General features: G+C 46.3%; 1 protein-coding gene across 1 annotated transcript in view; it reads left to right on the top strand.

Annotated features, from left to right (window-relative positions):
• Positions 1 to 253: 253 nt before the first annotated feature.
• The window catches only part of CNPY1 (canopy FGF signaling regulator 1), a 45,325-nt gene continuing 23,064 nt past the window's right edge, over positions 254 to 22,514 (top strand). The window contains exons 1-3 of the mRNA XM_066627504.1: positions 254 to 343; positions 616 to 715; positions 17,204 to 17,319. Of these exons, the coding sequence (XP_066483601.1) occupies positions 254 to 343; positions 616 to 715; positions 17,204 to 17,319 (306 nt within the window). The remainder of the gene's footprint in view (positions 344 to 615; positions 716 to 17,203; positions 17,320 to 22,514) is intronic.

Below are 22,514 nucleotides of genomic sequence, written 5' to 3'. Positions count from 1 at the left end.
GCACAAAGGCCCTTAAGCAGCAGCATGAAATGCCAGGATACTTTCATGCCCTTCTGAGCTGCTGCCACAAATGGCCAAAAATGTGGCATTTGCGCCAGCGGCTCTAGGAGACCCTGCTGGTGTTGGTAATTTGGAGGACGTGGTTTGGTTCATTCTGGGGCAGGGAGTACAGGGGGCAGGGATTGGGCTGGAAGGGGAGGATCTTAGCAGCAAAAGCTTTTGCCAGATTCTATCCCCCATATTGCAGTCCACAATGCCCCCTTTTGCTCCTTGGATTTATGCCAGCTGCATAGCTGGTATAGGTCCTAGGAGACCAATAGGAAGCCAGAAGACCTACCCAGAGGTAAGTAAGTAAAATGATTTTTACTTACCTCTGGTTGGCCTTCTGGTCACCTTCTAACCATTGGAGCATGCGCTCCATCAGTGTGGATGCATCATCATCAGTTGTGGGGGCAAGGATTAGGCTGAAAGACTCATGTACACAGTCTAGGTTCAGAGGTGCTGAATCTCACAGTTTGATTCCAGAGTTACGAGTGGATGTCAGGACTGAGACTGCAAAGGGAAGGCTGGGAAAAACCCCTTTATTTACTAGCAGTGCTTTCTGTATCCCTTCAGGTTGGCACGTGGAACATGGCTGTGCTCCTCCTCCTGTTGCCCCTAGCCCTGTTCGGCAACACTGTGAAAGGACAGCGGGACCCAGAGGTGTTCTGTGGAGGTTAGTGGCTTAGCTGGGGATTCCTCATTGCTTTCTGTGGCACAAGTTGGGTGGTTTCATAGAACGAGGCCAACTTGGCATCTCCAAACCGTCAGGTTGGATACCTCTGCATATTCATTTCAGGCCAGGACTTAGAGGCACGTTTGCTGTTTATGGTTGCTTCTTCTTACGCTGCTCCAGTAGCGTACTTAATGGGAGACCATATGGAAGTGAGTACAGTGTGGCGCTTTTCCACACTGCCATATCATACATGATCTCCTATTCCGTTCTGGAACAGTGCGAAATGCATTTCTCAGGCATGGAAACCATTCTGCCTGTCAAGGCGATGTAAGAACCAGCTCTTACAATTGATGCACACATGCTCATGAAGTTGCTGACACTGTACCAGGCTGCAGAGAAGGGATTGCATGCTTGCCTGGTCCCTCATTTAAAGACTCCTGGAAGAAAAGCATGCCAAGGCAAAGGCTAGACTGGAACCTCACCCGGCATGCTAGTTTTCCATGGACAGAGAGTTGTTGGTTGATGTGGGGAAATGTTCAAATATGGAGGAATAGGGGCATGGTCCATAACAAAAAAAGGTTGTGTTCGAGTACAGGCAGACCAAGGTCTGAGGGTTAAAGGCAGGAATGTCAGCAGCTCCAGAAAGAATGTTCTGTTCCAGAGTGAACATGTATTTACAAGTTCACAGAGTATAATACAGAGTGACTTGTATTTACAAGTCAGAGGGATCAGAAGCAGATATGAGGATGATTTCAGGTAAAGTCACAGGTGTTAGCAGCAGTCAGGAGAAGGCACCGGCACATCTGCTGCACCTGGCCGGTTGCTCAAACTGGGGAGCCAGCTCTGAGGCCAGGTTGTGATTGGACTTTGGGGGTCATCTGCAGCCTAGACAGTGCCCCTGAAGTCCAATCCAGTAGCCTTGTGGAAGGGACAGAACACTCTGGCCCAGGAGGCAAGGAGCTAACCCCTGATTTCTGGGAACCCCAATTCAAGGCAGATAAACCCAGCATCTTGTGTCAGGACACTGTCGGCTCAAACCTCGGCATGTCTACTCAAAAAGAAGTTCCACTGAGTTCAATGTGCATGATTTCCAGGTAAGTGTGTGAATCACACACGGCAGGCTGCAATTCATATGGCAGCTTACTGCTTGTAATTTACCTGAATGTGTAGATCTGCTCTTAGGACTTATTTCACATGACTCTCTGGGCTCCTGATAGTTCAGACTTGCCAGTGTCATGCCCCAGAACAAAGCACAAGGGCTGAGCACTTTCCCCAAAACTAAGCAAATTTACCTCTGTGGTTTTTTTGTGTAATGAAGTGAAGATGTCAAATTTCTTTGTTGGGAAACAGTGAAAAAGATTTGAATGCCTGGATTTGATATTTCAGTGCTAAACAGCCCTTCATGATGTGCCAGTCTGCTGGTATTTAAATCACCATCGTACTTGTCTTTCTTGATTGGAATGGTTCACTCTGCTCAACCTGATACCTGTATGCAGAGATCACTCCATTCAGGAGCACCCACGTAGCCTTCCCTTCCTGCTCGGTGATTCCACCTGGCTGAAAACAACAAAGCTTTGTCATCTATTGACAGTTGTATGCACGAGGGGGAAAACTCTCCATCTGTGGTCTCCTCGAAGGGAGGCAAGTGGTTGCGTCTTTTAGCAGATGGTACAATGAGCTATAAGAAAAGTGTACATCCCTCCTGGGACAGATAACCTGACACGAGATAGTTTCAATAACATATTGCAATCAAGCCTCCCTTCTGAGTGCCAGGGCAGCCAAATCAGCCACACTGCAGTCCCAGGTTCCCTTGACAAAAGTCTAGCTTGGGTGATGCAAGTGCGGCAGTTTTGAGAGACAGACCTCCTTGTGTTTCCTGAAAAAGAGCATACGGAAAAAGGGGGGAGGTAAATGATGTGACTTACAGATGCAGGTTGATTTAAAGAGATGGAGAATTGTAGCAGCCGTACCATTCCCATCCAAAACACTGGGTGTTTTCTGCAGCTGTGAAATGTAGGCTTTTGTTTATATATATATATATATATATATATATATATATATATATATATATATATATATATATATATATATATATATATATATATATATATATATTTAGGAGCAGTGGTGTAGCTAGAGAGGGGTGCAAAGCACAAAGTTTTGCAGGGAGCCTCACTGTGGCATGCAAGCAGCCCCTCCCCTTCGGGATCAGGTGTTCACCTCTGATTTGCTCCCCCCCTCAAATGGCTCCAAAGGGGAAAAGGAGGGGCTGCTTGCATGCAGTGGTGTGGCTCCCTGCAAAACTTAGTGCTTTGCAGTCTCTCTAGCTATACCACTGTTCAGGAGTAACTTCCGCATGCACTATTTAACTTCTGTGGTGTCCACTTGCATAGTTCTATGGGGGCTGAACTACTCTTGGGAGTGAGCTACTCCCATGTTTCACTGTTTTGCTGGGCCAGAAAAGCCCAGTTGCAGCCATCTTATACTCCCCTGTAATGGGCAAGAATGTGCGGAGAGAGATGCATTTGTACAGGACACACAGTCTAGCTATTCTTTTTTCGTGTTTCATTGCTTTCATTTATGTACATTATGAAAAGATTGTGCATTTTTAGAACACTGTCCAGCTGTTGCTTTTGGGATGGATGGAAGATGCTCCCAGGATGAACCAGGCTTTCCCCTTATTCTTGCTTCCTTGCCCCTAGCTGCATAGAACTGCTGCTTAGATCCTCATGTTGAATTCATTATAGTATTGGGCAAATTGACCTTGCAAATGTTTCAAGGTTAAGACAGTTAGGTGCTCGAAGTCTGCAGGTACTGGTTCAAAGATACACTCGAAAATTTTTTTTAAAATTGATGGTGTTTGTATCTGCCTTTCCTTCCTACTGGAAAGTCAAAATAACATCAGTGGGGTTTCCAGGCAGTTTTCCATCTAGGCAACGGCCAGACCCAGATCTGCTTGACTTCAGCAAGCATGAGCCTTCAGATCAAACCAGAACAAATCTGTGCAGCAAGTAGAATCATATCATGCAGCCCTCGGACTCAGTGAGGGCTGCTGGAGGCTGCAGGAGGTGCAGGTAGCCCTCCGCAGGGCTCCCCGAGGCTTGGAATCTTGAAACGGAATGATTGCAATGACCTCCTACAAATAGGAAGTGCTTTGCGATCCCACCTCCTGCAGCTTCCAGCAGCCCACACTGAGTCCAAGTAAGTGAAAGCACCCCTCCTCTGCCCTCCTTAGGGGCATGATCCTGAGGATCACTTCTCTGACTCTCCTCTTCCCCTGCTCCTTAAAGGGATGGGGGAAGTGTTACACAAATAGGTGGGTCGCAGCCCACCAGTCTGAGAGTCACTGCTCTACTGATTATGTAAAAAATTGTGTTTAGTGTAATCATTTTTCCCTTTCTATTAGAAATGAGCACTTTTTTTTCTTTGAATATGATGGTTCATATTAGGCAATGCTAGATTGATTGATTGATTGATGTGTTAATGAAGACACTGAAGAATTGTCTTCTCAGCCAGTGAGATCTTAAGTCCTGTTTAGACCATAGCACTGTTCCTTCAGTATAGGCTGGGGACCTGCTCTTAACTCTAATGGTTAATCTCATGCTTGGTACAGGTCATGGATGTTATGACCCTGACTCACCTTGTGACTCAGGACCAGTAACTCTAAAAAGTCTCTGGACTTGAAGTGACTCAAGTTCAGACTCTCTTTTGTGTGTGTGTGTTCTCTTGCTTACTCGTTTGCCACTTCCGTATCACACCTAAGACCTTGTGGGTGATCTGGAAGCATGCGTTCTGGACAATGGCAGTAGACATGGTGGAAAGGGAGGTTCCAGGAAGTGGGTGCTGGGGGGGAGGTTGAAGGGAGGAGGAAGTTTTAAGGTCTCTTTTTTTGTTGTTGTCTGTCCTCAACTTGATTCATTTCTCAGAATGACTCATGACTCAACTTGAAATGACTAAGGGCACAATCCTAACCCCTTATGTCAGTGCTTTCCAGCACTGACATAAGGGCAATGCAGCTCTGAGGTAAGGGAACAAACATTCCCTTACTTTGAGGAGGCCTCCGTGAGTGACACCCAACTGCAGGATGCAGCACACGTCCCATTGGCACCGCTATGCCAGTGCTGGAAAGCACTGACATAAGGGGTTAGGATTGCGCCCTAAATTTCTCAAGGGTTGAGTCATGATGGCCACATGCTATGACTCGCAAGTTGCAGGTCACTGACTCAGAACTCAACTCATGACTCTGGCTCCGTGCCTTAAGCACATCCCTGCAAACAAGTTAATAAAATCCCACACGATCAAAGCAAGCAACAGATGGCAGATCAAACCATCCAAAGATGACAAGATGCTTTCAGGGAGGGGAAAGTGGTTGAGTTCCTGCTGCGCCTGCAGCATGTCCTGGTTCAGTTTTTGCCATCTCCAGTGAGGAATGGGAAAGGCCTATGCAGGCAATTCTGGTGTCAGTGCAGAGAATCTTGAGCCTGACAGATCAGTGGCCTGACTCAGTACAAGGCAGCTTTGAATGGAAGGTAATCAATGAGCCAGTCATCTAAATGATTAGGTCTTGAGGAGATGAAGGAATGATAGTAAGGAAGGAGCAGATAAATTCTCTAAGAAAGAAAGTTCCACAGTCTGGGCACTGCTATCCAGAATGGTCTCTCCCAAATTCCCACAGTTCAGAGAGAGGCAAGTGGGTCTCCATCCAAGGGCAGGCAGGATGTATGTGAAAAGAGAGTTCTTTATGTATTCTGGTCCCAAACCATATAGGACTTTAACTGCCCAGTCCTATCCCCCACACACAATACAGTGCCATACCAAGGTCATTTGGCACCCAGGCCCCATACATTTTTGGCACCCCCCCCCATGACAAAATTATATTCAGTAATAGTCATGACATGAAATGAAGAATAATAATAATGGCCAGAGAAGAAGCACAGACAGTGAGCATTTTTTAACTGAATTTTGTGTATGTGTGTATATATATATATATATATATATATATATATATATATATATATATATATATATATATACACACACACACACACACACAAACTTTGTAAATTTGAATATTTATATTTGCTTTTAACTTTGTAGATATAATCATGCCAATAAACATGTCTCTCTTGTGGGTGGCTGCAACCAGTGCTAGTTGCACAACACAATATTGTGGCTGCAGCCAGGGTCACCCCCATCACCACCTTGGGGCAACCTGTGGGATACCGCCCCCCCCCCCACAGCCTAACACCCAGAGCTCTCCCAGCAACTGTCTTCATAAGTCACTGCTCATGCAGCCACGCTGGCAAGATCCAGTGCACACGGTGTCACTGAGCTCCAGCCCTCTGCCCACCCCCAATTCTTCCCCCAATTCTTCCCAATTATTCCCAGCCTCTGCTCCCCACCCATGACATGCCTCCATCACCAACTTATTGGTGCCAACACAACTGACTCTGGGGCTGTTGCTTTGCACACACACTACTTCACATTTGTGGCAGTGGACCAGAAGCACACAACAGTGGCCCACTTTTGTGCTGCCAGAAAACGCCCTGCATGGCTGGAATGCACATTCTGGGAAACCATAGGATTGGGCTCTAAGGCTGCAATTCTATGCACATTTACCTGGGTTTAGAGGCTCACATCCCCCAGGTCCCTACTAATAAATGGCATGCCAATGTGCTGGTGGCACACTGAGTAAAATCACTGAGTAATGCCCTAGAAGGTATGTGGTCCACTTGGTCCACTTGAAATTGACCAGTGGTCCATGGATGGACTGCAATATGTCACTTTCCCACTCTTAATGTAACACTTCAAAGGAAGCAGGAAGGTTCTAAATGCTCTCAATGCAAATTACTGCTATTCCAGAAAAAAGAGTTGATGAATACTCCCACTGAAAGTGGTAAAAGGGCCTCACATCCACCCACATACACCTTGATGTAGTAATCTCCACATGTACTCCTTGATGCAGTAATCCATATATAGCAATGCAGCAAGTACGAACATCACCAATGTCTGGTTTTAAACTGAGTCCATCATGTGACTATTTGCTTTGGCTAACCTGAGACAAGACAAGTGCTTTTATATTTGTTAAAGGAATCACTGAGTGAAGGAGCAGTCTGTGACAGCAGGGTATAGGCCTGTACATTTGGTCCCAGCAGTGAGTCAGACATCTAGGTAATTATGTTCCATTTGAGATGACAACTGAGAGACATATTCATTCATTCATTCCGTCTTGAGGAATAACCTTGTTATTTGAGTATTTATTTCCAGGCTTCAACCTGTGCTAACTTGTCAGGATGCAAAAGCTCTTGCTTCTGCTGCCGTTTCCTATCTGGCTGGGATTATTCAATTACTGGCTCGTTGGCCTCCTCTCAACCCCTCTAAATCTTTTCCAGCTTCCACACAACTCCTTGGCATGAGTTGAAAGATGTTTTTTCAACTGAAAATTTCACAGCTTCATCAGCCAGCCTTCTAGACTGCCTGCTCCTGACTTAATTAATTTTAAAGCAGGTCTGAAACAACAACAATAATAATAACTAGGTATTTATATACCACCTTTCTGGTCATCGAATTACTCCTCTGACTTTATTCAAGGTGGTTTACATAGGCAGGCGTTCCTAAATCCTTCAAGGGGATTTTTACAATCATAGAGGTTCTCTCTTTCAAGAACCACACAACATTTCGGATGGATCTTTCTGGTTTGGTCTCACAAGTAACTAGAGCAAATGAATGAATGGGTTCAATCCTGTGTTTGGCTGCACTGAGGCAATGGTGCAGACAACAGACCAAAATCCCCGGTGCTTCTGGGGCAAAGGAATACCTACCTTGTCTCTTGAGCTTGTGCTCAGGCCCATCTCCACACTGAGCCACTGATGCGTCAGAGCCTGTCTGCTTCCCTTTCAAAAGCCTGCATGGTGCAGCTGTTTGGCAGAAGGGCCCCTTGACAGGCTGAGTAGGGAAGGGAGCTCTTATGGGGGGGTATCTAAAAGGCCGCTGCAACAACTGCAACTCCAAGGGTTGGTACAATAGAATTGTCATAATGAGCAGAAGAGGCTGGATCAGCACCAAATACTGAAAACCACATTTTTATTGACAGAATAAAGGCACAATCCTAACCAGGTCTACTCAGAAGTAAGTCCTATTTTGTTCAATGGGGCTTACTCTCAGGAAAGTGTGGTTAGAATTGCAGCCAAAATGTCCATAAAACCTCAGAAAAATGTCTGACGTCTGCTCAAGGCAGGGCAGTTGGGCTACCAGGGGACTGATCACCAGGAACTTGATGGTACTTAGAGAACCCCAGTGGCTCCTGCACTGTTTCTGAGCACTACTCAAAAGGGCTGATACTTGCCCTTCAAGTCTCAAATGGCTTTTGGCTGCTTGAGTAACTGGTCAGTTCAAGCGATGGATCTTCCCCAACAGCGGGGAGCAGTGGGTGCAGCCACCACCACCCTCTCGCCTTGCGGGCTCAGCTGAACCCCCTCCCACCCAACCCCCCTGCCTGCACCACCATACTAGTCGGAGCAGCACCTGCTTGCACATGTGCACTGCTTATAGGTAGAATGAGCGTGTATGGAGGCAGGAGCAGCTGTGTGAAAAGGGTGGGCCAGTGAAGCCTGCCTTGCTGCAGCTTTGCTGCTCTGTTGGTGTCTCCTGACCCTTGCTGTTGCAACCAGGCCTCCCTGCAGCACCAGCAGTTTGCCTGCTGATTTTCCAAACCCAAATGACAGGAGGGCAGTGTGCCTACTCACTCAGTTCAGGCACATGGCAGCACCTGCAGTATTTAGTGCACCACCTCCCTATAGCTATGCTACTGGGAGACGGCTTCATGCATGCCATCATATCCTCCAACACTGTGCATGTGAAAATTGGGACATGCCTCTGCTAGCCCTATCCTTGTATCAAGGGTGGTTGCCTGATTTCCTCACCAGTTCTACACACACTCTTGCAGGCCCCATTTCATATTCTGCATTTGCTGATATTTACCCTGCAAGAACCTATCCTACATCCTGTTACAAATATTCAAAATGAGTCTCATTTGCATGTGAAATGGCTACACAGAGATTTCATGCTGCTGTTTGTATTCCACCCATCTACCACTGGATTCAAGGTGGCATACATGGTTCTGTTTTACCCCACCTTAACTTCAATACAGCCCTGTGAGGTAGGCTAGGCTCAGCAAGGCAGGCTAAGAGACAGTGACTGGCTGAAGATCTGTCCCTATTTTTGCCTTTTAGGGATGTCTTGTTCACATTTCATTCCTGTGAGATTGCATCATCATTCTTCAGGATTCAGCCTTCTCTTCAGGCTGTGGGAGTCCTGATGCTCTTTGAAAGAGTCAGGTGTTAAAATAACTTGAGCAAACGGAAGGTAAATTCAGGGGATCTGTCAGACCCAGCTTGCAGATGGAGCTCACAGTTCTCCTCCATTTGAACCATTAAATCTGAGAGCTGGATGAAGCCCAAGAAGTTCTGCTGTTCAGTGGGAACCAGGCAGCCAATGGCAGCTCTAAAGCAGAGCAAAATTTGATTAGCAGACTAAACAGTAACTCTTCCACCTGGAACAGCCAATGTCTTATCAGCCAGGGGCTCCCTCCAGGCAATAAACAGATGAGCTTAGTTGGAACAGACTTTGTTATCTTTTGACACTTTATTGGGAAATCAGTTTCTTCTGTGAGGGGGGAAAAGGTGTTTGCATAGGAACAGATGGTATTCCCCTTTGAAAGATGCCAAATCTCTAACTAGACAGGAAACAAAATCCTTCCTCTCTCTCCAAAGAAGGACGTCCTCCCCTCCCCATGATCTCTTCTTTCGTCACATCCAGGTGGAAGGATTCCGTTTCATGTATGTGTCTGCATTAAGGCTGAGTGCCTGAAGTGTGTCCCACTCTGAGCTTTAGTGAGGATCCACCTTGACTGAGGACACCATCAATCTCTTGTCAGGTGCCTCACCGACCTGTCCTTTGGGCAGAGTGAAGCAGCAGCATCTTTGCATTGTGAAAATGCTTCCCATTTCTCCAGGAAAGAATAGGAGAAATGTGCTTGTAAGCTGGAAGATGAAAGCTCTTTTCCTACTAGGTGCTGCCCAACAAAGGTCTCAGAACCTGTTTCTTTCAGCCATCACTTCTCCCACCCTTGAACTTCACTGGGTGGGCATGTTACTAATGTCCCTTCTTACTCTTTGCTATGAGCATCTTCTTGTCAGAGTATGTTTTTGTATTTATTATATTTTTATTCCACTGTTCCTCCAAGAAGCTCAGGGTCCCCCTGTCTTGCCACAGCTTCTCCCCACTGGGCCTCATGCCTGCTTAAGGCTGATTAGTTTCCCTTGTGAAACTCACCAGTGCAGCAAGCAAAAGCCAGAGTCCAGTTCTAGTCCACGGATTCCAAGTAAACCAGTCTAATCAATGAGAGTTGCCAAATCAGAGTCCAGAGCCAATAAGCCAAGTTACAGTCCGAGGTCAGGTTCCAGGTGAGTCAGTCAAATCAGTCAGGGTATCCATGTCAAAGTCCAAAGTCAATAAGCCAAGTCACAGTCCAAAGTCAGATTCCAAATTCAATAAGCCAAGTCAGTCAGTCTCCTCTCCTACCTCCAACCTGCACTCCTTCTACAACCCACAAACCCTTCCTGCCGCAGGTGCTCCTTATATCCCTGAGGGCCCTATTGCCTTTAAGTGACTGCAGCTGTGCAGCACACTCTGCTGGATGCCCAGGCCTTACCCTTAAAGGGGCCACTGCTAACACCACATCTACCTTCCCGCCAGATCTTCCGCGATTCCAATACACCCCCCAACCCTATTTTCCTCTCACAACAGTCTCAGAGGTAGGTTAGGCTGAATGAGATTGGGACCGGCCCAAGGCCATCCAGAGAATATCTTGGCTAAGTGAGAGTTGAACCGGGGTCTCCCCTCTCCTTGTCCAACACTCTCACCATTTAACTCTCTGGCAGCTTCTGGGTCTGCCTGTCCTATTAGCAAGGCAAACAGTTCAAATCCAGTGGGAATCTAGAGACACACTGACAGGCCAAGAGGACCCACAAGCTTTCCTGCCAATGACCCTACTGATCGACACCAGCTGCTTTCAGTAGATCAAGTTGGACAGCATGGTTTAGTCCAGGTATCCCAAAGAATGCCTCCCCAGGTTGCTCAAACTACTGAGGAAGCCTGAGCAAGAAGCTTTAATAATGTGTTGGGAGGAAAAAAAAAAAAAAAGGGCTGCCTTGGGCCATTAACAGCAGGTTGTGATGCAGAAATCATCCCATGAAACTTCTCATGAGGTGGCGATAGAAGCATGATCAGATGTCTGCAGACTTAGCTGTAGCTAAAGATGCAAAGGGAGGGTCATTAAAAAAGCGATGGTGGGGTAGTATCTCCTTACTTGCTCTAGCGTGTTGCTGTTATGCAGAAGCAGAGCTAGGGGGTGGCGTGGTAAGTATGGTAGGCTCCGCAAAGCACCGTGTAAGTAGCCCCTCGCCCTCATCATCAGAGCCATCAAGGCAGTGATAGCAACATACCATTGCTGCCTTAAATGGCTCTGATGCTGGGGCAGGGCTGCTTACACGGTGCATTGAGGAGCATGCCATCCTTACCGTGCCACCTCCCTAGCTCTGACGGATCTCCTTATAATTCCCTCTTTGGCAAAAGGTGGAAAGTAGTGCACAGGCTGCAACACTGCCTGATATCCCCTTGGGCAGCTCAGGTCCTGGGGTAATATATCCTGGGGCTTCCAGCTAGCATGAAGATGAAGAGAATCTAAAGTCAAACAATTCATGTCCTCTCCTTTCCCAGCAGCTGAACCTTGCTTCTTTGTCCTGGGATCCCTCTAGAACATCCATTTTCAACCACTGTGCCATGGCACACTGGTGTGCCGCGAATGGTCCCCCGGTGTGCCGTAGGAGTTTGGTGGAGGGTCATTTATTAATAGGTCCATTGGGGGATATGCACCCCCCACCAACAGCATGGTTTGCCTTGTCAATTGTCCAAAAACTGATAATGTGCCTTGACAATTTTTGTACTTTGTCAGTGTGCCATGAGACAAAAAAGATTGAAAATCACTGCTCTAGATGTTATGTATGTAAGTTATGCAGGATCGAAATCCTGCATAACTGATTGGCCCAGACTTATGGCTGGCCAATCGGGTGATGGATCGAAATCCTACCATCCGATTGGCCCTCTAGTTAAGGTTTCAGTTACACCAATCACGGGAAGTCTGGGCAGAGTTAAAGGCTATAAAAGGCCAGGGATTTGCCTTGTATTTTGCTAGGTTCTGTTCTGAAGATGGAATAAAAAGTACTGAGCTGTTATCACTATGCCTTCCTTTATTCGCATGGACCCACTATATAACACTAGACATACCATTTTGTTGCATTTATCTTTATACGAAACTTCTTTAAAAAATCAAAATCAGCTTGGAGGCTAGGAATTTGAATGGAGAAGGGGCTGTTTGATCCTCACTCTCCTGATGTTTGTCTACTTAAAATCACCATCCCTGCCTGCTTCTGAGACTGACTCTGAATGGGAAAATGTAGAGGAAAAATTAAGGAGAAGCCCCTGAAACAGACACACTAAAGCTGCTTTTTGCTCCATAGGGGTGGAAGGGCATACATGCATATTGTGCCAGCATGCCCTCCCTATGGAAGTTTGGGAAGGGTATAAAACACTCTTCGCTGGCGTTACTCTCTTGTTCTGATTCTGCCCACTGCCAGCTGCTTTGAACTAAAAAGAAAAGTCACAGAAGCTCCCATCATAGATCTCCTTGCACCCCGTCCAGTTGGGCCCTGAAAGTGGGAGGAGTGGGAAGATTGAGAGAAGGTACCTTTAGACAAAAACCAAAAATGGTTTCTGAAGGAAGGCTCCTCACATGGGTCCAGGATCAATGAAAAGATGCTGGTCTCCAGCATCTTCCCAGAAACTGTCCAAAGTAGCAAGCTTCAGGAGCTCATTTACATGTTTATCTCTTCCCTTTTATCTAGAAGAGACTTGCTTCTCTCCTCCTACCCATCACTGAAATTGATGAATTTTCCCACTGCTGAAATTTTGAATCTCTCATCCAGTTTTCCTTAGCAATTTCTGGATCTAGTTTATCATAAATAATGCAGGCCTACACACATTTTGTTGTTGTAAAACAGGAGTGTCCAAACATTTTGGCATAAAGGTCGCATCATCTCTCTGACACAGTTTGGGGGGGGGAGGGGGCAGGAAAAAAGAATTAATTTACATTTCAAATTTGAATAAATTTACATAAATGAATTTATTAGAGATGGAACTTTTATGAATGAATGACGGTCTTGCAGTAGCTCAAGGCCTATAAAAGACTTTGCACAAAGCAAGGGCAGCCTTTCTTTTGCTGGCTCTGCTGCATCACAGATGTGAAACAGCAAGTAGCGGAGGGAGCCCTCATCCCACAGCTCAGGTGAAAGGTCGAACAGTCGTCCTCATGCTGAAAGCAGTTGCGTTGGGCCAGCATGGGCTCCAGCAAGTCTCCAAAGGGCCATAGGTTTATTGGAGACTGGGGGCTCCCTGAGGGCTGTATTGGGAGCCCCTGAGGGCTGCAAGTGGCCCCTGGGCCAGGGTTTGGGCACCCCTGTCATAAAAGGTAGACCTATTCTTGGGAATATTTGTGGTGCCGGATCTAAAAATTGCATCGGTTTTGCCTGATTGGCTCTAGCTTTGGGGTGCAGCATTGTCATTTGTCGATTCAAGCGGTTTTCTCATGAGGAAGCCATGGCGTCAGCTTCCTCATGAGGAAGTTGTTTTAATCTGCATATTAAATGGCTATGCCATATCCTGAAAGCTAGAGCCAATTGGGTAAAACCGATGCCATTTTTTGGATCCAGCACCCCCAAAATATCTAAGTTCTTTCAAATATCCTTCGCAACTAAAAAGGGGGGGGGGTTGTAGGCCTTTGTAATCATTGAACATAGAAATATTGTGCTTCTGGGAGAATAAATGATGCTTGTGCAGGTTCTGGTTGTCTCTGCATCCTGACCTACAAGCACACAGCAGACAAGATCACCAGATGCCTTCACAGGTGGAAGCAGTGCTAAAAATTTGGTCTGTGTCAATGTACAGCAGCTTGCCCTTGAATGAAACGGCTATTGTTATCTGTGCGGTAGACATTTCAGATGCTGCATATGATACTGTGATGTTCGTCATCTCTTTCCAGTAACCATCCTCAGGAGGAGGCACTGCTGAGAGGTTCAGTCCCAAACATATATTAATATTTTATGTGACAAAATGTTACTCTGTGTGTATTTGGAATGCACTTTGCTTGTAAACAACTCCCTTAATACTTCTTTGTGGGGAGGAAGGAGAGGAATGAGTTTCCCTGCCAATTATTTTTGATGATAGTCAAATAAGAACATAAGAACATAAGAACAGCCCCACTGGATCAGGCCATAGGCCCATCTAATTCAGTTTCCTGTATCTCACAGCGGCCCACCAAATGCCCCAGGGAGCACACAAGACAACAAGAGACCTGCATCCTGGTGCCCTCCCTTGCATTGGCATTCTGACATAGCCCATTTCTAAAACCAGGATGTTGCACATACACATCATGGCTTGTAACCCATAATGGATTTTTCCTCCAGAAACTTGTCCAATCCCCTTTTAAAGGCATCCAGGCCAGATGCCGTCACCACATCCTACGGCAAGGAGTTCCACAGACCGACCACACGCTGAGTAAAGAAATATTTTCTTTTGTCTGTCCTAACCCTCCCAACACTTAATTTTAGTGGATGTTCCCTGGTTCTGGTAAAATAAAAATAAATAAAAGATCCATCTGGGAAAACATACACCAGCTCTGTGCTGAGACCTCCGCTTGGAAGGATTTGTGGTTTTTCTAGGCAATGCTTTTCAAGGGATGCTTGCATGCACTGACTATTCTATCAGATAATTCTTTCCCACTGCAGTTCTGGGACTCGTAAAAAAAAAAGCCATGGCTGCGCTGATCCAGGCACTGCATTTAAAACCTTTGTTTCATTAAAGGGTGGAATCTACCATACAATCCAGTTTGCATGCCTGCTGGTGGTGCATTCTCTCTTCTATTATAAATCTCAGTTAGGTTTTGTTTCAGTGGGATGACAAATGATGAAGGGAGTCTGCAGTCCGTAACATCCTTACCACCTGCAATTGCATGACATACCAGCCACGGCCAAGATATTGGATTTCTCATACAGCCCCAGCTGCCAGGCATATCTTGTTTTGTGAGAATTTCAGTTTCCTCTTTTTAATGTCTTTCAATATTATTATTATTATTATTATTATTATTATTATTATTATTATTATTATTATTATTATTATTAAACAAAGGGATATTCCTTGCCATTGAGATTTTTGGGGAAAACCCAGGAAATGTGTTCAATGTCTAAAAATAACATTTGTTCTCCTTAAGCTGCCAAGCAGCGTACATAAGAACATAAGAACAGCCCCACTGGATCAGACCAAAAGCCCATCTAGTCCAGTTTCCTGTGTCTCACAGCGGCCCACCAAATGCCCCAGGGAGTACACCAGATAACAAGAGACCTGAATCCTGGTGCCCTTCCTTGCATCTGACATAGCCCATTTCTAAAATCAGGAGGTTGCACATACACATCATGGCTTGTAACCCATAATGGATTTTTCCTCCAGAAACTTGTCCAATCCCCTTTTAAAGGAGTCCACCTGGTTCTTTTGTTTCAAACACCTGGAGTTCAGAAGAATGCTCTATCAGGTACCCTCCGTGTAGGCCATTTAGGGCTGTAAATTGTGCCTGGTGACTACTGAGTAAATGGTGCCATTTTCTTAGTGACCAACATCCATCTAGAAATGGTTTATAGGTCGTTATAAGTCAGCATTTCCTCAGATTCACTATGCAGGATATCTACACTATGTGTAGGATATCTACACTATGATTGTACAGGGAGTTTATACTGTTTAAATTTTTATGGCTCCCCTCCCCCCCCCCAAAAAAAAAAAAAAAAATCTTGGGAATTATGGTAGCAGCAGTTACGGACGACAAGAGTTTCCCCTTGTGTATGGACTGGATAGCAATGGTACATGAGGGGAAGAAGGGAAAGTGGGGAAGTGGTGGAGGCTGGTCCTCTAATTCTCCCCATCAGGCCGTGTCAGCTGACATGCCAGCCCCCATCCCAGGCTCAGATGAGAAACAACTGGAGTAGTATGGTGGGCCAACTCCACCTGGGTCAGATCAGGTACTAGGTGTCCCCTTGGGTAGGGCTGCAAAAGTAGGCCAAGAGGCAGAAAGGCAGGCAGAGCTGGGGAAGGAGGCCATCTCATCATCTCCACCTTATGGGGATCCCCAGAGCAACTTACCAGGTTCACACTTACCTGGTTCGCTTACTGCAGCTAGTATTCCCCCCCTTCCCGGTACCCAGCTCAGCCTGGGGTCGACAAGACAGGCGTCCTGCTGGAGCCTCCCCTCGCCAGGCCTCCCCCTGTCATCCACTGCCCTGGACATCTGCACACCACAGCCTGCCTCCCACGGAAGTTGGCTTGGGGACAGCCCTGGCAAACAGTCACCCTTGATCCCTCCTAGAGTCATATTTTGACTAAGCTGGACTTACATTGGTCTAGCCTTCAATGGAACCCTGTTGGCTAGCACTGCTCTGGAGAGAGTCCCTTGACCTCCTCTCGGTGAGCTAACCAGGGGTGTATTTAATAAATAAGTTCTGCTCCAGCCTTCTGCCTGTTGCTGTGGTTCTTGCTCTGGGTCTTAGGAAATGTCTGCCATTAACCCATTTGACACCCCCTCCCCTCTGGGAGAGGCAGCCACTCCAGTGGCAGACGTGACACACCTCCCCATAGATCCTGCTGATATAGATGTTATTGTGGAGTTTGGATGGAGAGGAAGAGGCAGCAGCCATGACAACTTATACTGGAGAAATCATGGGACAACCATAAAGTGCTTCATTTTATTTTTGATTGTACTCATTGTACATTTATTTCCTGTCCCGAGTAAACGTTGTTGTGTTTGCATCTATATCATCCTTTGCATGTGCCTGTTTCCACAGGCGTATGCCATAAGCCAATAGTCCAAAGAGCTATGAAACATACAAACTTGGGTGCACAAGTCTGAGTGCATGCAAATATCCAAGCAGGTGGGGTGACGTTGCCATCTGACAGGCAATCAGGCACCTGAATTCACTAACAGCACATATCAATGGATGATGATAGCCAAGGCCTGGGTGACATCAGTGGCATCACAGAAGGGGTGGAGTAGAGTCAGGAGACTTGGAGCCATCAGACTAGGAATGAAGAAGTGCAGAGAGGAGCGGAGTGGAAGAGTGGAGGTTTGGAGTTTGACAGGTCTTTCTTGGACTCCTAGACTTGAAGCAGGGATCTAATGGCACTGGGACACTTCTTATCCTCCAAGTTGTTACTGCACCAAAGGGGATGGCCATCTGTTTTCTGCAAAATATGTGCATTCAGTGAGTCTTCTGGAATGATTTCTGTTGTGATGATCGTTCCTTACTATTTAACTCTTTTGGCTTCCTGTAGCATGCCAGGCCCTCGCCAACGAGCTGGTCTACGATATTAAGAAAATAGGTCCCAAGAGGACTGTGAATTCAGGGACATTTCGAATCAACCCTGATGGCACGCGAGGCAAGAAAAAGGTAAGGGGGAAACGACATGGAGGTACGTAATTGGTGGCCTGCACAATTACCAGCCACTTATCCAAACAGCAGTTGGTCTCTTAATCTTCTAACCTTTTCCTTGGTGAGGCCATTCGCCACTAAATTGCTTCTCTTTCCTCTGGGACCCAAAGTAATCTGTGAGCTTGAAATTGAGGTATTTTTTTCTCTCTTTTGCAGCACCTTTTTGCAGGGAGGGGTTTTTTTGAATGTTGAGAATAGCGCATTGTTCCATTGCCATACTGTGTTAAAGAAAAGTCAATCATCGCTATACAAGCTGCTGGGGAGGGGGGGTGAAGATCAAAGTCTCACTTAGAGCCAGCTCTCAGATTATTTGGGGCAGCGTCTCCCACTCATGGGGGTCACTGGCTGGTGCAAGCAGAGCAAAGCTATGTCACTGCGGAGCTTGGGTTGTGTGTTCTGTTCATGGTGAATGTGGCCTATTCGTTCTGCTCTTGCAACATGTTGATTTGAGAAGATTGCAGCAAACCTGCAATGCCACCAGTGTGTGTCCTTCCAGCCTTTGCACCTCAGCACTGCTCCTCAGACTGATGGACAGACGATATGCCAGCAGACCTCCCAGTATGCTGGTGGAACTCAAGGTCCCGTAGTATACCATGAGGATAGCACTGGGCCCTTAGAGCACAATCCTATGGATGTGCTCAGCTGGCACAAGTCTCCTGCGCCAGCCTGGGAAGGCTGCAAACATGCAGTAAAGCACATTTGCTCCTCCTTTGGAGAAAGCCGCACCGGCGCATAGAGGTGCACCAGCCCTCAGATCCAGCCTCTGCTGTGGCGAACAAAGGTAAAAGTGCCAATGCGCCAAGTTTGTACTGGCTGAGCTCGGCTAATTTGGGGGTCTGGCGGGGCATGGGGGGGGTGGCAAGGAGACAGGAAGGAGGGGGGAGGTATTGTGGGGTGGGAGAAGGTGGAAGGTGGACGGGCCTGTGGGCAGGTCGACAGGGAGGAAGGCAGGAACAAGATCTGGCAGTTGACCTAGTCCTGTTACTGGTAGCTCGGAGTGGCTCCAGGCTGCTCCATTCTGGTCGGATTTGTGCCACCTCTTCAGACGGCACAATCTGAGTAGACCCATTGGGGCAGCTGTGGCTCTTGCCAGGATAAGGAAAATTTTTCCCATTGCTCTGGTTCAAGCCTCAGCAAGACCCAAACTTGTGCTGGATACAGCGCAGGCCTGCTGGCTGCCTGTTCCAGCACAAGTTAAGATTTCACTGTTAGTCTCCTACTTAGGAACGGGTTAGGTTTCAGGGGTCTTGAAATGAACATAAGTTGAAACATCTGGTTCTTGCCTGGCCACACTACAGCACCTGCATGAAAGCATCACTGAAGAATATACTGCGCTAGCACAAAATCCAATGCAGCCTCCCCCCAGATGTCCATAGCTCGGGGGCCATTGCATTTATTGAAAAGATTTTTACCCTGCCTTTCCACCCTTCTTGGAACTCAAGGTGGCTTACCTACTAAAAGACAATAAAAATAATTAAAAACAACCAATACAATAATGAAAAGTGCAGCAAAATATAAAGGGTCTGAACAAATTATTCAGACCTCTGTAAAAGGCCAGCAAGGGGGGGGGGGATAGTCCTAAATTCAAGTGGGAGATCTACAGGTTGATCTCGATCTACTTTTTCCCCACTTAAGCAATAGGTAGCATGCATCTTTCTGAATAGGACCAAACAGATGCTCACCTGGAATACATACACCTCTAAGTAGGAAAGGCGCTGTCAGATCCAGGAGTTGGCCAGCATAGCTTGTGAGTGGGCTATAAACCGATTGGCAGGAGGTTTAGGATGGAAAAAAGAGGCACTCTTTACATAGCGCATAATTAGTCTGTGGAATTCATTGCCACAAGATGTGGTGGTGGTCAGTGGGTTGGGTAGCTTTAAAGGGGAAGTGGACAAATCACTTTGGAGAACAGGTCTATCATTAGCTACTAGTTATGGTGCTATATACTACCTCCAGGTTCAGTGGCAAAAATGTCACTGAATACCAGTTGTAGGGAAGTAATAGAGGAGGAGAAGTATGTCTTTCTGTCTTGCCTGTTGGTCACTGTGGGAAACATGATGCTGGACTAGATGGCCTGATGATTCAGCATGGCTTTTCTTACATTCTTCTGTAAAGTCCCAATCCATTGCCCAGTCTCTTCTCCATTCTGCCACACCACTCTCACGGTATCACCAGGCACCTCCTACAGCAGTTTTCAGTCTATTCAGATGCCCCGTAACTCCAGTCCGCAATGTATTTTCACTTATTTATTTCAGATATTTATACACTGCTTTTCTATCAGAAAATGAGCCAAGATGACTCAGTGTAGGGCTTTTGGTAAACCTTCCATCATATATGCCTATCATTCTCTCCCTCCCTTTTCTTATTACAGCTACAGCCCAATTATACCAACTTTCCAGCACAGCCACAATGCAGCCCCAGGGAAGAGAACAAAACTTCCCTTACCTTGTGGAAGCCTCCATAAGGATGCAGCACATGCCCTGTTGAATGGCTGCATCTCTGATAAAGGAGAGGGTCAGAGCCCTGAGTCAAGAATCAGACTTGTCCTGATTCTTTTGCCAGAGCATGAACCAAAAGGGCCTTGCTTGACATTCAAGGTCAAGTTACGGATGGATTGGCCAGTGCTTCCCACTAGTGGCGAAAAGTGACTGTTCTCTGTGTTTTTCAAATTCAATACACTTACAGCATTGGAAGGAGATTGAGTATTCGTATTTCAAAATCCTTTGATGAAGGCATTTTATTCGGCTATGTCTTGGCTTCTCACTCTGTATCATTCAATTCTTTGATTGACTGGAAATGAATAACGAACTGAAAAATCTCCCTGCCAAGCCAAACACAGATTAAGAACAAACCAGATACACATGTCAGCCTCTGATGACCGTGTGACACCAAACAAAACCCAACACAGACTAGTTAAAATTGAATCCTAACAGCCAGCATATTTTGTATTTCAGGAAGTACTTGCCATTTCTGAACTCTTCTAATTTATGAAACTCGATCCCCAAAGGAGGAATTCAAACAAAAACCACTGCAGAACAGATATATTTGAATCCAAGTCTTTATGAAAGATAACAAACAGTTGTATCTGCTGGGAAAATATAGAATCTCCCAGTCATTTGAGATTTTACCATCTACATTCTTGTGTGTGGCTTCCCAAGGGGCTTATTTCAAACTTCAGCATTTCTTGGAGTGAGCAAGCAAATCAATTTTTTTATCTTGTAGGAAAAACACCATAATATGTTCTAATTGCTCATTACTGTGTTAGCTCATTCCCAACCACAATCTGATCATGGCCTCTTCAAAGTCCTGGGGTTTTGATCTTTAAATCTTGTTGTTGCTACTTAATTGTGTGTGTGTGTGTGGGGGGGGGGGGTTGCTTAGCAGTTTTAACTTGATTAGTTAAATAACCACTTTGTTACTTTGAGGCTTTTCAGGGTATTTCCTTCTCCAGCCATTAGCTGAGGAAACATTTCTCCCAGTACAAAGTCATTACATTTTGTGGCGGTGATGACAACGATGATGCCCAGTTTTTCAACAACTTTCACAAAGCAAGATGTGTAAGTCTCTTGAAACAGTAGAAAACAGAGACTATAATGCTATCCAGTTCAACGTATATGTACTTGGAGAGTTTGCAGGGAAGTCCAGAACAGGTACATTTGTCCGTATTGTCAAAAGAATGGACTGGCTGTCCTTGCTCTGGGTTCTGATCTTGCCTGTGATATGCCTAAAAAATCTTTCAGCATCAGGCCCAGGGCCCACCTAGTCCAGATTCCTGTATCTCACAGTGGCCCACTACATGTTTCAGGAAGCACATAAGACAACAAGATGCCTGTGAACTGTTGAAGAGGTCAGCTAGAAGTGGATTAAAATTAGAACTTTCAAACCAAACCAACCTAATTTATTTTCAGTTGGTATGGCAATTTAAAGTTCCTTATGCCAGTAGCTGAGCTGTGGTGGGCGGGTGGAGCTGTAAGTCCCGTACAGCTCCAAAACTCGCTGCATAAGCTGCCCCTCTCTCTTGCTCTCAGGGCCATTCCAAGGAGCGAAAGCAACACGGAGTTGTCTTCTCCATGTTGCTTTTGTCCCCAGACAGGCTCGGAAAGGGAGGAGGAGGGACAGCTTACATGGAGAGTTTTGGAGCCATGCAGGACTTACAGCTGTGCCCCCCCCTCTGGCTCCACTACTGCCTTATGCCAGAATCCTATTCCTTCTCTGCCCCACTGTGCTGCTGTGCCATCAGAGCACAAGTCTATGTGAATGATGCGAGTCCATGTGAACCCAGGAAGGCTGTTCGAGGCCTGGAAGGGGGCTAGGATATCAGGGGCACTGCTGCTGCTGCGGATACCCCCTCTTTCAACCCTCATTCCACCCATTTTTCCCTGCCTCGTCCACATTCCACTCTTTCTCCACCCTGTACTATCCCCTCCCTACCTCATCCCACCCAACCCTGCTGACTTACTGGTGCTGGGGGACGATGGCTCTGGGGCCGGGGTGCTGCTCCCAACATGCAGTGGTGGTCCAGCTCCTCTCAACAGTGGGCTGCATTTGCAACCACCATAAAGCACCTTGCACCACCAGGACACGTGTTCCAGAGGTGTCAGGGCAAGATACGATTGGACTGCCAATATTTTTGCTTTTTAGAATACATTTTAAAATATCATGTCAACAATAATGTATCTAATTGTACTGAAGTACTTTTAGCCCATGGGTGAATGGACTGGGTGAGAGAGTGGCCACACTAGGAACTTCTTTCAGGATATTTTTTATGTTTTGTATTGAGCACAGGTACCCAAGTTATTTGATACAGACTACATGAATTTTCAAGGGTACATCCATGGTTCAAACAAATCTTTCCCCCTTTAAAATGAATGAGCTGTCAGGAAAGAACTGAGCCTTCACTTCCATCCCTTGGTTGCTTTGGATCTTCTGCAGCATGTATAGTTTGGACTTTTATAAAAACACTCAGGGGAACATACGTACTTTAAGACAAGGGTCTCCAAACAGATGCGGGCCAGATGCGACCTGCGGTGAGCCTCTATCCGGCCTGCAGCCAGCCTCTGATCCCTTGAGAGCTTCTGGCCCAGCTGACCAAACACAACCAGAGTTGTGCTTGTGGGGTGGGGGAGTGGGGGTCCATTTAAGTGTGTGCTTTG

Source organism: Tiliqua scincoides, chromosome 5 (assembly GCF_035046505.1).
Source record: "Tiliqua scincoides isolate rTilSci1 chromosome 5, rTilSci1.hap2, whole genome shotgun sequence".
Classification (NCBI taxonomy): Eukaryota; Metazoa; Chordata; class Lepidosauria; order Squamata; family Scincidae; genus Tiliqua; species Tiliqua scincoides.
This window is presented reverse-complemented; position numbering and strand designations above follow the sequence as displayed.